General features: G+C 46.1%; 1 protein-coding gene across 4 annotated transcripts in view; it reads left to right on the plus strand.

Annotated features, from left to right (window-relative positions):
* The window catches only part of Pld1 (phospholipase D1), a 200,996-nt gene that overhangs the window by 82,558 nt on the left and 104,469 nt on the right, over window positions 1-13,969 (plus strand). For all 4 annotated transcript variants that reach the window (XM_075950991.1, XM_075950995.1, XM_075950992.1 and 1 more), the window contains 3 exons: window positions 65-130; window positions 10,704-10,762; window positions 12,075-12,167. In XM_075950991.1, the coding sequence (XP_075807106.1) occupies window positions 65-130; window positions 10,704-10,762; window positions 12,075-12,167 (218 nt within the window). The remainder of the gene's footprint in view (window positions 1-64; window positions 131-10,703; window positions 10,763-12,074; window positions 12,168-13,969) is intronic.

Below are 13,969 nucleotides of genomic sequence, written 5' to 3' on the forward strand. Positions count from 1 at the left end.
GATTGTTAAATTTTGTACAGACATGATGATGTTCAAGTGTTTCCAAAAATATTTTTTATTGTAGAAGCAACTGGAAGATTACTTGACAAAAATACTAAAGATGCCCATGTACAGAAACTACCATGCCACGGTAAGTACCCTCAGTGGGCCTGAAGGAACCCATGAGACCCTGAGCTGTAGCTAACTGTGGATAATTTCTTGAACTTGAGCGCTTTTGGCTCTTGAGCCGCACTAAATTAGTAAGGGCAAAATTGTATTGGCAGGCCATCTGGATCCAGCTTACAATGATGATATTGCTGTCACTAAACTATTCAGTAGAACTCGGTATGTCTGTGGCAATAGAGTCAAATGAAGTTGAAATGCTACCGTGGGTTAGATACCTAGAAATCAGCCCTCTTCTCCGTGAAACCATAAAACATTTCAGCGCAAACTGTCAAGCAGGGTTGCACACTGCACACCCCCAGATTATATGGAACATAACTTCACTGCTCTCTGATTGGTGTTTTCCTGTGAAAGTGAATAGCGTGGGAAAACTAGGGAAAGAAAGACCTCTTGCAAAATGTAAGAAAAGAGCTGAGAACAGTGGGGACCGAGAAGAACCACAGGGGCGGGAGCCAGGAAGGCCTGCTGGGCAGCCAAGCAGGGGGAAGCCTGCTTTGCAGGGTCAGCAAACTGAGAGCTTTGATTCGGAGAGGCCCTCGATGGGGAGGGGAGTGTTTTTTAAAAGATTAGCTTTCAGTTCTGCTGAGATCTGAACAAGGGCGAATGTCTGGATTGTGATATTCCTCTCTGGTAGCGTAGACAGTGAGGTTGACCACACGAGAGTGTTGTGTGTTGTGTGTAGAAGGTATGAGCCTGCACAGGTGCTTCTTGGCCTCTACCCTTGAGAATGGTGGGCCATAAACATCAGGACTGAGGAGGGGAGAGGAAGGGAAAGTGCCTGGCTCTGCTGTTTCTTATGCCAGAGCTTCCCCACTGCTGTCTGCGGGGGGGGGCCCAACATGTACCCAGCTGCTCCCTGTTTACACACATGGCCCGAGCCAGGTTCTCATGCTTCCGTGGTGGCCTGCAGTGCGGTGGTCACAAACCTGAGGAGCCTTTCCAGGCTTGGTAATCCTGGCATCTCAGCAAATCCACCAGTGTGGGTCTCACCTGCAGCTCTCTAGAGAAGAATGGCGAGGCGTCTTATTCCATCTAGGACTTAGGAATTTGTAGTGTTGACAACCGCCACTATTTTAGCGAGGAACGCGGTTCCCAGCTGTGCTCCTCCCTTACTGCACAGCTGTGCAGATGTGACCTGACACCCACATGCACTGTCTTCCCTTTCTCTTGCTCCTCTGCCCACGACCTGACTTGCACCTTTGCTTTTGGCCTAGAGTAGCAGTCGGTGAGCCCAGGCTTCTGCCCTCCCAGCCGCATCATTACATGTTGGAGTGTTATACGGACTGAAGGATGTGTGGATCTTAAAAAGATGTTCGCTTTAATTACTTTTCCAGTCACAAAAAGATCTTTTCAAACTGAAGCCACATTGTATTTATAAACCCAAGGCTACCTTAGAAGCACCGCCTTTGAAGGAGAAAACCTAGCTCCCGACCTAAGGAACATACCCTTCTCGCTTGTTCCTGATGGTTGGCTGGTTGTTCCTCCCTAATGATTCAAGCAAGGGTACAATTGATACATCTTAATTCGCTGACATTTCCCCTCGTGGTAAATTTCACCCAGCCTCAAGACCAGATACACAGACCGCATATTGTTTTGTAAAATTAGATTACTGTCTCTGCATTTCCTGCAACATCGTATGCCCGGCTCTGTCTCTCTCCAACTGACTTTTTGACACATGATCTCTCACTGAACCTGGAACTCACCAAGGTTGGCTGACGGTGGAACTCCCTCCTCCAATGCCTGGGATTGCAGACACTTGCTGCCGTGCCCAGGGTTTTATATGGGTACTGGGGTTCTGAACTCAGGTTCTCATGTTGACAAGATAAGCACTTACTCACTGAGCCGTCTCCTCAGCCCTTAGCTCAGACAAACCATGGGCCACAAGTCAGGGGACCGGATAGCATGTGTGTTTGTTTACCTCTAGGACTGTGCAGATCTGTGTCTGAGAGCTGGGGATGTGACTCAGTTTAGAGAGCGCCCCCTAGGTTCAAGGCCCAGAACTGCACAAACCAGTTATAGTGGTGCAATGCTGTGTCCTCAGTGCTCAGCAGGGAGAAGGAAGCAGGGAATTGCAGATTCAAGGTCGTCCGCAGCTGTGTAGTTTGAGGGCACCCTGGGCTAATTCCACAGATGAGACCCCTCTCCCCCCCCCCATCTCAAACCTACAAAACAGCAAAATGAACACCTGTCTTTGGAACCTGCGTTTTTAAACAGAAGTTTGGCTGATTCACATCAGGAGGATTTGGGAGCTAAGTTAAGCTAAGCATAGCTAAGTTGCCATGGTGACAGATGTCAAAGGCCCAAGATGGAGTTGCTTTTGCAGTTTTGCTTTAGGAGGGTTTACCTAGGGGGAGCTGGGCTAGGCCTCGAAGCTTTTGAAGCTGGCCAGGACTAGTTCTTCCCTCTGTTTTTACACCTTCCTTGGTTGATTGTTGATTTTGCGTGTAGACAGATAACGACATTCCCTCCAGGGTTCCTGGAGACTTCTTTTGTCTTTATTTCCTTCTTATAGCTCTGACAGAGTAGCCTAGCTTTCAATGTCAGTCTCCCCAGGGAGATTACCTCATTAGTTCTTACTAATTTGTAAAAATGGCCAAACGTGTCAATGCAAAAATGCGTGCTCACCTCACAGGAAATAACAGGTGATTTTGGAGCCAAACCTGAGTGGTCACACGTTGGGAACACAGACTCAGGCTTCCCCAGATACCATGTTCCCCTGTGAAAGTGGTTATGTGAAACTTTAATAATTACAGAGCAAAGAACGTCCTCAGTCAAAGTTTATCCACCGTGGGGACCACAGGTGCTCAGGTGACTACAAAGCGGGTGGCTCAGACATAGCTTTAGGTAATATTTGATGAGTTTCTTAGCCTTTGGACTTATGGGAGCTAGTGGCTGGTTAAGTTTGCCTTGTGATTCTTTGATAGTCTCAAGGAAGTTAGGTCAGACGCCGGGGATGACGATGGCTGGTTTTCAAAGGGACACTGAATAGGCCAAGATGATTTGGCTGTGGTCTGCAATGTTCTGTCTCGCTGTAATTACTCATTTGGTCTTGTGAAGTCTTTAACTCAAGGACATGTTTCCCTCTTTTTATCATCTTTTTTGAGATTATCACAGTGTGTTTCCCTTCTATGTGCACACACGCACACACACACACACACACACACACACACACACACACACACAGTGGCTATCTGACTGAGCTGTGCAACACCACGCAGAAAAAGGCAGGCAGGAATTCTTGTGGTCTGCAATTGTTCTAGGGTTGGGTGTCATACAGAATTCACAATTTGGGCGTTTTAGGTGCTAATTGGAAAATGCTTTTCTCCCAGAGAATTAAAAGAAGTGGGATAAATAACAGTCAATGTGTTGTTCCCCTTAAGATTAAAATCTGGACATAGAACAAAATGTCCAGTTTCTGAGACAAAGCCACAAACTCCTGGGAGCCCACAGCAGTCTGGACTGTCAAGAAGCCCGTATTAAGATGACTTCTCTCCAGATTAGCTTGAAAGCTTAGATAAAGCATTATAAACACCTCTTGGATCAATAATTCTGAGTTCACTTCCTCCTCCCTTTATAGGGTAAATAAAATTAACTGGAGGTAAGGAATAGGTAAGGAATACAGAGGCACCGTTTCCATAGCAACAGAGAGAAGCTGTGCTGATTTGAAAAGCTGCATTTTCAAATTAAGTGATTTGGGTATTGTTTTTCCATGACCGAATCCTTGCGGCCGTGGCGGTGGGGCACATGGACGTGAGCCTTTGTCCACCCTCTTCCTTCTCTCCGTAGTTAGGATGTCTTCGTCTCCTACAGCTGTGTAAGCTGCTGCGTACAGGAGAGAGGCAGCAATCCTTGGAGTACCTGGGCCTGTCTCTCCCCATCCCTACCTGCATGAGGTCCTGCGGGAAGCTTGTGTCTTCCTATGTCTTATGTTTACTGTTCCGACTTCTTTTCAATTCTGCCACTTGAGGCCTGAAGGGGGCTTCTGGAGGTTGCTATCCCTTATAACACCAAGATGGCCAAAAAGGACATCGTGGGCATGACTGATAAATCATCTCCATAGCGGTTGCTACCCAGAGCATTTGCAGTTTGCTGGTTGGCATGGAAGCCTTGGCACTCCCTCATTTTGCTAGCTTTTAAGTAACCAGTTGTTGATAAGGCATGGTGGCATTTTGTGCCAGAGACCCCTTTCCACCCAGTGCTAGGAACATTTGTAATTGAATTTGTTGCAACTGCCTCTTCTTCCAAAATGAAACCAAGACAATATCGATTAGTTCTTTACTCTGTAAGCCCTGTGGGAGACTGCTCAGACAAACCGGTTTTTAGTTTTAGTTTGGGCGCACCTGTCTCAGTGGAGGCCGAGTTCTCACTACTGACAAACCACCGAGAAGGCTACAACATATTCTTTGAAACTTGGTTCTTTGTTAATTAGTTTGGCCTCTCACGCACCTCGGCACATTCGCTTTTAGTGTGATTAGGTCTGTAGTAGATGAGGATGGTGGAGCAGCCTCTCGAGTGCACCGTTTGTAAGCTATCAAGACCCCCCATTTTATGGTATGTGTGTGTGTGTGCGTGTGTGCGTGTGCACACATGTGTGTACGTACCAGGCATATATTTGTTCCACCACATTCCCATGAAGGTCAGAGGGCAGCTTCCAGGTATCTGTTCTTTCCTTCTATCATGAAACATGGAGTTTGAACTCAGGGCCTTAGGCCAGTGCAGCAGGCGCCTTTACCCACAGAGCCATGCTGCTAGCCCTGGTGTGGGCATTTTGAAACTGGATCTCACGATGTAGCCTTAGCTAGCCCATAATTTACTGTATAGACCAAGGTGACCTTAAAATTGTAGTAATCCTTCTGTCTCAGTTTCCTGAAGAAAATTCTAAATTTTAAATTAACATGCACGAGAGATGGCTCAGTGGGTAAAAGTTCTTGCTACCAAGCCCTATCTCCAGGACTCACACTCTGTAGGAGAGAGTCCATTCCTAAAAGTTGAAATCTGACCAAAATACAGGAGCCGTGGCAATTGAGTGTACACACACACACACACACACACACACACACACACACCCCAAATAAACAAAACTTTTTTAAAAAAGAAAATATCTATATATTAATGGACATGTGGTTCCCTTAGTTATTTTTTTTTAATTGTTTGAGACAGTGTCTCATGTAGCCCAGGCTAGTCTCCTGCTTGCAATGTAAGAGAGGCTGAACTTGACTGAGACCAGGGTCCAGAATTACAGGCACGCAGTACCACACCTGTGTTGTTGAATATTAGCTGAAGATGTGGTACACTTGTTTATGCTGTTGAACATTTGTTTAATGATGCAAAGGTGTGTTCCATTCTTTTATGTCGCATAACTCTGTGAAGCTGTGTTACTTTGCCTTTCTAAAACACCCGATTGGTCTAGTAAAGAGTTAACAGCTAATAGCTAGGAAGGAGAAAGGATAGGTGGGGCTGACATGCATAAAGAATAAATAGGAGAAAAAAACCAGAAGGAACGAGAAAAGGAGAGAAGACACCAGGGACCAGCTACCCAACTACATAGCCAGCCATGAAATAAGAGGTAAAGAAAGATATATATAAAATAGAGAAAGATAAAATCCCAGAGGCAAAAGATAGTTGGAGTAATTTAAGAAAAGTTGGCTGGAAACAAGTCAGGCAAAGGCCAGGCATTCATGAGAAAGAATAAGCCTCCGCTTGGTTTATTTGGGAGCTGGGTGGTGGGCCCCCCAACAAGTAAAGAACAAGAGCATAGAGGAAAAACAAAACAAAAACACAACTACTGAAGGCGTAAGTCACAAACAATGCGACACCAATTTGGGATTATGATTAATAGGGTGATATTTATTTAAAGGGGAAAAAACTTACAGATCACTGTCCCAGGCAACAGCCCTCTACGCAACCAGGAGTCTAGTCGCTGGCAGAGCAGGAAGTGAAGAGAGAGAGAGGAGAGGGAAGTGGCCGCTTTTTTAAAGGGAGAGAGACCATGCCCCAATGGGCTGGTATCTCAGCGGTGATAGGCTGGAGGAGTGGGAGGACCTCCCGCAACAAACTACACACCTGTTTATTGTTTGTTATTATTTTTTGTTGTTGGTTTTTGAGACAGGGGCTTAAGGTGAAGTTCAGGATGACCTGTGGCTTGCAGGGATCTTTCCCTTAGACTTCTGACTGTTGGGTTACAGATGTGTGTGCCACATGCCGGGCTGTCAGGGTTACAGATGTGTGTACCACACACATACTGTCTGGGTTACAGATGTGTGTACCACACACAGACTGTCTGGGTTACAGATGTGTGTACCACACACTGGACTGTCAAGGTTACAGATGTGTGTACCACACACAGACTGTCGGGGTTACAGATGTGTGTACCACACACAGACTGTCGGGGTTACAGATGTGTGTACCGCACACATACTGTCGGGGTTACAGATGTGTGTACCACACACAGACTGTCGGGGTTACAGATGTGTGTACCACACACAGACTGTCGGGGTTACAGATGTGTGTACCACACACTGGACTGTCAAGGTTACAGATGTGTGTACCACACGCCAAGCTGTTGGGTTACAGATGTGTGTACCACACGCTGGGCTGTCAGGGTTACAGATGTGTGTACCACACGCTGGGCTGGCTTTCCTGGATCGTTGCTTCCATGTCTTATTCTTGCATTTACAAGTTCTGTGAAGTTACACAAATTCTCTGTCCCACAGTAATAATTTCTTATCAGGATAGACATCATCTGTCTGCTCCTTAGAGATAAACTGAAAGGCTATGGTTTAGAATTCTAAAAGATTTTGGATCTCACACCGACAACCTGTCGTTTCTAAGTAGCTACATTTTCCAGCTGAATTTCTTCACAAATCAGATAGAAAATGGGTAAAGCTGAGTCAGTATATTTTACATGAGAGATAAAAATCTAGACTTTCAGGATCCTTCTTTTTAAAATGCCGTGTGGAGATAGATTCAGTGGGGAATCAGGGGGGAATTTTAAAAAGTTATTTAAATCCTTTTAAATGTAAAAAGTTTACTTTTCCCAAGAAGACGTGCAAGTGTTTCATTGAACCTCTCGAAAGTCCTGACATAACTGAGGCACTTTTTTTTGCCTGCAAATTTCATGATTTTCTTTTCTTCTTTTTATTGAGCTATATATTTTTCTCCACTCCCCTCCCTTCCTCTCTCCTCCCCTTCTACCCTCTCCCATGGTCCCCATGCTCCCATTTACTAAGGAGATCTTGTCTTTTTCTATTTCCCATGTAGATTAGATCCACGAATGCTGAGACAGTTTTTTTTTCAAGGCTGTTTTTTTTTTAAAAAAAAAACACAGACAAACATTTCAAGGAAATCTGCTGTTTTCTTTTGTTAATCCAGTTAGAAGCCAGGTACGGCTTCCTCTACCGATCCAGCCCCACCCTGCTCCTGCTCCGGGGTTTTAGGACTACCACATGACTAGATGATTCTCCCACTGGACTCTTTGCTGGTGTAATCTCCCATCTGCTTCCCCACCCTGGGTAAATAGCTTCCCTGTCAAGGGTTTCTATTTTGAATACACTCTGTGGCAAGAGATGACTTTGAACTTCTGATTTTTCTGCCTCCACCTCGCTAGTGCTGGAACTGCAGGTGTGTAGTACAGCGATCAGTTTATGAAGAGCTGGGGGCAGAAGGCAGCCCTCTGCCAGCTGAGCTACATTCCCAGCTTATCTTGGTTTCCTCTCTGGCTATTGCTGACGTGATCCAAGCATCACCGGCACACCTGGGCTGACAACGCTTCAAAGAGAAACTTGTAAACAGGGAACATTCCGTGTTCAATTCTAGGTGTTGCGAGCATTTTCTGAGACAAACCCTGGCCTGTGTTAAGCACTGCATGTGATAAATTCACATCTTTCCTCTCATCCTCCATGTTTGCAGCTTGCCCTCTCCTCATTATTATATGCAGGGAACTCATCTAAGTAAGATAAATGTTGAGCTGGGTATGGTGGTGCACACGTGATTCCTGCATTCAGGAGGCTGAAGATATGAGATCTGAGGTCATTCTGAGCTACCTAGGTAACACTTGTCTCAAAATCAAAACACAATAACAACATGGGGGGGAGGAGGGAGGGAGGGAGGAAGAGAGAGAAAGAGAGAGAGAGAGAGAGAGAGAGAGAGAGAGAGAGAGAGAGAGAGAGAGAGAGATTAAGAACACAAACAGAGATGAATGTTGAATGACATACTGACTTTGGTTTGGTTTGATTTGATATCAGTTCTATTATCCCTGGCTATATGGTCTGGTCTTGGCGGTTTAGTTTCCCTAAACCACCACGAATTGGAAGATTAGAACTTTTGTGCCAAACTGAGTCCATTGACTGTTTTTGTGTGTTTTCTCTTAAGATTTTCTTCCTTCCTTCCTTCCTTCCTTCCTTCCTTCCTTCCTTCCTTCCTTCCTTCCTTCCTTCCTTCCTTCCTTCCTTTCTTTCTTTCTGTTGGGTCTATGGAGGTCATGCAAAAATGGGGGACAGACCACCAAAGTCTATTAAACCAGAAGCAAACTTTATTCCAGGAAAAAAGTAAAAAATTAAAAAGTAAATCTCCATGGGGCACAAAAAGCTTAGCAGCTAGCTGGGACAACAGCCAGAGATGGACTTGTAAGGTTGTGGCAATGGGCTATTTCCAGACTCCCCTTTTTTTTAAAGCAAGCAGCAACCATTAGGCATGAACAAAAGAATTTTTACAATCTCGAGGTAAAACTCAGATAGAAATAGCCTCTTTTATAATTTCCATTACCAGGGTCTTCTAGTTAGGCTAGTGTTTGTATTTAGCCCATTGCTTCTCTCTGGCACTTGCTGCTGGTGTTTGCCTAAGCTCTGCACCCCCCTGAGACAGCCAGTTTCGCACAGCAGGGAAGGGCATGGGAAAATTCACAACCAAAACGTCAGGGACATCCCATCATTTAAAAGTTAACTCAGTTCACATCGATGGCCATCATGAGTGGCCAGGGGTTATCTGAAAGCTGACCCTCAGTTTGCAGAGCGCCGCTTCAGCCTTGCAGACAGAGCTATGGGTTGTAAAGCAGAGTAACCCACTGTTAAAAGTTAATCCTTAAGCTGCCTAGAAAGCGGCTGGCAGCCTGCTCTCCTTCTCCTAGGCTTACAACTTTATGCTTCTTTATTTCTACATTCTTATTTCTGGAATCTACTTTTCTATATTCTTATTCTTGAACTCTTCGCTTTCTGTCTTAGTTCCTGTCTTGAGACAGGGCCTCACGTAGTCCGTGCTAGCCTTGAACTCAGTATATAGCTGAGGATGACTTCGAATTTCTGGTCCCCAGATTTCACCCCCCCCCCCAGTACCTGAGACCTGGTTTTATATTTGCATCTGGTGTTCACAAAGTCTTACTCGCTTCAGCCACACCCACATGTGTATCCCCAGTCTGTGTTCACACCACAGGGGAAGACTGGGCATTAGTAACAAAGAGTCAAGGGCACACAAAGATCAAAGTATTTGTTGTTTTAATGCAAAAAGCTCCACCTACCCTTGCTGTTAAGCTTAGTCTCTTTTTTCTGTTGGGAAAATACCAAAGCATGTGTAAGAGAATCGTGAAGAAGCATTTCATACAGTGTGAGCCTGTAGAAAGCCCTTAGTAAATGGTACCCATGAGAGTCATTAGCTTCCTTTCCAACTCACTGAGAAGTGATTCTGCCAATGGGGCTTGTAGCTCAGATCTGTAAGCTAAGCTTCTCCAGAGCTTGAGGAGGAAGGGTTCAGGCCTGGGCTACAGAGTGACTCCAGGTCCAGCTGGATAACTTAGGGAAAGTCCGTCTCCAAGGAAAGAGCCCTGGATCATGGCTCAGCGGTAGGGCCCCTGCCAGGTGTGTGTGAGGACCTAAGTTCGACCCCTAGCACTGGGTGAAATTCTGCTGCACCTGATGCTGCTGGTCTCTTTGATCTCCAGGGAGTTTGATTCAGAGCAGGTCTCCATCTTTGCTCTGCAGCTCGACCGCATTCTGTCCGTCCTTTCCCTCGTCCCCCACTTCCACATGCCCTCAGTCTACCTTCTAGAACCCTTGCCATCCTCTCTTCATGCGCGCTTTATTTTGTATGCACTGTACCATGAAACCCTCTCCCTGGCAATGAAAATGGAAAAGAAAACAGCGGTTGGGAGTAGCTGTCCTCTACAGTCTGCAGAGTTCTGTCTCCACCCATCCCGTCGTGCACAGCACTTTCTTGATTGTGTGCTCATTATGCAATTCCTTTTCATTTTTTTCTTTTTGGAAACGGAGTCTTATGTAGCCCAGGCTGACCTCAAATGTACTTTACTGTGTAGTAAGCTTAACCTTGAACTCCTGATCCTCATTCCTTCTCTCGAGAGCTGGATTACGGTGTGAACCAAAGCATTTATACCTAGTGGCTCCTAATACATGGCTCATGTAATTCATGAATGTCTTGTTTTTCTTCTTCCCTTCCTTCTCCTCCCTGATGCTTTCTATGTTTTCTTTCCTTCTGATATACTTTGTTTTCTAAAGTGTTTCTTACGTTTTTTTTTCCTTTTTTTTTTTTTCCAGACAGAGTTCCTTGATGTCAGCCAGCTGTCTTTCATCCATGATTTGGGACCAAAGGGCCTGTAAGTTCCAGGGTTGGGTCTTTACAAAATGTGTACGGAAGCTGGTGGGTATGATGCCACAGCCTGTGACAGTGATGGGCAGCTAGGCTTCCCTTCCTGGGACTTCTCCCGCCCCACTAGTGAGATGCTCACATGGAGAAGTGTGTCCCCTGCAGGAAGCAGGGGCAGCAGCTATCTCCTCTTTCCGGTAGACTAGGAACACTCAGTCTACATAGTCAGTACTCTCCCAGCTGGGAGGATCAAGTGCATAAGATGCCTCCTCCCAGTCTCTTCCGCAAGCTGTTACCACCCCCTTTCCTAAGTACACCAATGCAGTGCTCCGTCACACGCGCTGTACAAATAGACTGGGGATTGGCCCAGTGGCTGCTTTCCCTTCCTGATACCAGGGCTTGCTCCTACAAAGGGCTTGCCCTTTTCAATCATTATTTTACTAATTTTAATTGTGCGTGCATGTATATTTGTACGTGGGTCTGTGCACACAAGTGCAGGTGCCTCTGTAGAAGGCGTCTGGTCCCTGGACTTACGCGTGGCTGTGAGCCGAATGACATGGGTGCTGGGTTCTCCGCAAGAGCGGTGGGTGTTTTACTCACTGAGCCATTGCTCCAGCCCCACAACTTACACTTTTAATTTTAGTTAAGCGCAATGCTAGTAGCTATTTCAGAATTATCTTTCTTAAGTTATTGTTATTGCACATCTTTCAAAATTAAGATGTTGACTTTTTGTTTGTTTGTTTTGAGACAGGGTCTCGTGTAGCCTAGGCTTGCCTAGAACTCTTTTATGTAGCTTGGGATTACCTTGAACTACTGATTCCCCTGTTTCTACTACCCAAAGGCTGGGTTGATAGGCATGGGCTACCATGCCTAACAAAATACCCCACTTGCATAGCCAGTAGCTTTGGTCTCCTTACTTTATATGGCTCGATTGATCACTGTGTGTGATGCCATATAGAAATGTGTAAGACCCTGGGGGGGGGCAAACCCCATCTCAGGTGCAGCCATGGTGGCTACAGGGAGGATTTATCCTTAAGATCCTGGAGCCAGGGTGCAAAGAGCCTACATTGTGCCCAATAGAATCACCGATCCACAAAGGCCGAAAGGGCTACATTTGAATAAGTGTCTGTAAGAGTCTCTGCTGGTGGGCCCTACCTGATAGAGAGCAGTGACCAAGGGGATGGTGAAGGGAGGGACGAGGGAGTGGGGGTGGGGAGGGAGTTACCTGAGAGACAGTTTATATAGTCTCTGGCTGTGAGCTGAGCACGGCATGTGTGAACTGTAATTGCGAACTTCATGACTTGATGTGGTCTCTCCTTCAGGGAGGGGATGATCATGAAAAGGTCCGGGGGACACAGGATACCAGGTCTGAATTGCTGTGGCCAGGGAAGAGCCTGCTACCGCTGGTCAAAAAGGTAGGACTCGCGGGCGAGTTCTGTGTATATGATTGAATACATTGAGCATCGGGGTGTTTATATACTAGCTTTGCTTGTTTGTTTTGTTTTGACTCAGCCACAGTGTGTCTAGGTGAACCCTGAACTCCTGGTTGTAACAGTATTTTCTTATTGGAACCGCAGGTCACAAATAACAGCACAGAGACTTACTATTAATCATGAATGCTCAGCCTTAGCTTAGGTTTGTGCCTAACTAGTTCTTATAACTTAAATTAATTTTTTTGCTTGTTTGTTTTTTTTTTTTTTTGAGATAGTGTTTCTCTGTATGATGGAGGAGGGACATCTGTCTATGTGTTACTTTCATTGGTTAATAAAGAAACTGCCTTGGCCTTTTGATAGGACAGAAAATTAGGTAGGCAGAGTAGACAGAACAGAATGCTGGGAAGAAGGCAGTGAGGCAGACGCTATAGCTCTCCTCTCCAAGATGGCCGCAGGTTAAGATCCTTCCCGGTAAGCCACCACCTCGTGGTGCTACACTCATTAATAGAAATGGGTTAATCAAGATGTGAGAGTTGGCTGGGTGGTGGCGCACGCCTTTAATCCCAGCACTAGGGAGGCAGAGGCAGGCGGATCTCTGTGAGTTTGAGGCCAGCCTGGTCTAGAAGAGCTAGTTCCAGGACAGGAACCAAAAGCTACGGAGAAACCCTGTCTTGAAAATAAAAAAAAAAAAAAGTGAGAGTTAGCCCGTAAGAGGCTAGAGCTAATGGGTCAAGCAGTGTTTAAAAGAATACAGTTTCCATGTGATTATTTTGGGTAAAGCTAGCTGGTGGCTGGGAGCTGAGCCATGGGAAGCAGCCACAGCTCCTTCTGCAGAAGCAGCCCACCGCTCCTTCTACATCTGTAGGTTTTGTATACCAGGCTGGCCTTGAACTCACACAGATCCACCTACCTCTTTGCCTTCCTAGAGCTGGGATTAAAGGCCTGTGCCACCACCATGCCAGCTAAACTCACAGATTCGCCTGCCTCTGCCTCCTGAGTGCTGGGATTAAAGGCGTGTGCTACCACCTAAACCCATATTTTTAAATCTGCATTTTGGCTTATAGTTTGTTACCTCATCTCCTTCCTCCAAGTCTGGCTGTTGACTCAGCTTTTCTTCTTCCCAGAGTTCTCTCTCTGCCCAGAAGTCCCACCTATTTCCTGCCTAGCTATTGGTCATTCAGTATTCTATCACACCAATCACAGTGATGCATCTTCACAAAGTGTACAGATAGCCTCGGCACTCCTTCCTCCTCTTCCCATGCGGGGCATTCCAGATATTTACCACCGTGTCCAGCTCTCCAACGTGACCTTGAATCTGCTTAGAATATAAGCAGTGGTCCCTTGTCTTCTTACCCTCAGCTGTACAGAACACTGGGTAGAGGTTTAGCTAAGGATACAGGGAGTTTCTTAGGGAAATAGTAGCAGAGGAAGACAGGTAGAAAGAACAAGGATGGGAGCTCCCGAGGATCATGGGTAACATAAGCTAGCCATGCAAGCAGGAAAAGCTGCCATGGCTTCTTTTTTCCAGCGGTGGCTTCTGGAGGTGGGTTTCCCAGCCTCCCGTGGCTCTGCTGGCCACTCCTCCTCTTTCCCAAGTCATCTGCTGCCTGTCACGTCTTCCTAAACGTTCTGCAGCTGGGGAGCAGACCAGACTGGAAGAGTCAGTGGAGTCGTTGACTCGTCAGGGTCAGCACCACCTTGTTGGGGTGACTCACACATGCCAGTAACTAATGAAGGAATCAGTCAGTGACTGAACTGTGCGACCGTGGTGTGTTGTCACCTGC

Source organism: Microtus pennsylvanicus, chromosome 16 (assembly GCF_037038515.1).
Source record: "Microtus pennsylvanicus isolate mMicPen1 chromosome 16, mMicPen1.hap1, whole genome shotgun sequence".
In the NCBI taxonomy this organism is placed as follows: domain Eukaryota; kingdom Metazoa; phylum Chordata; class Mammalia; order Rodentia; family Cricetidae; genus Microtus; species Microtus pennsylvanicus.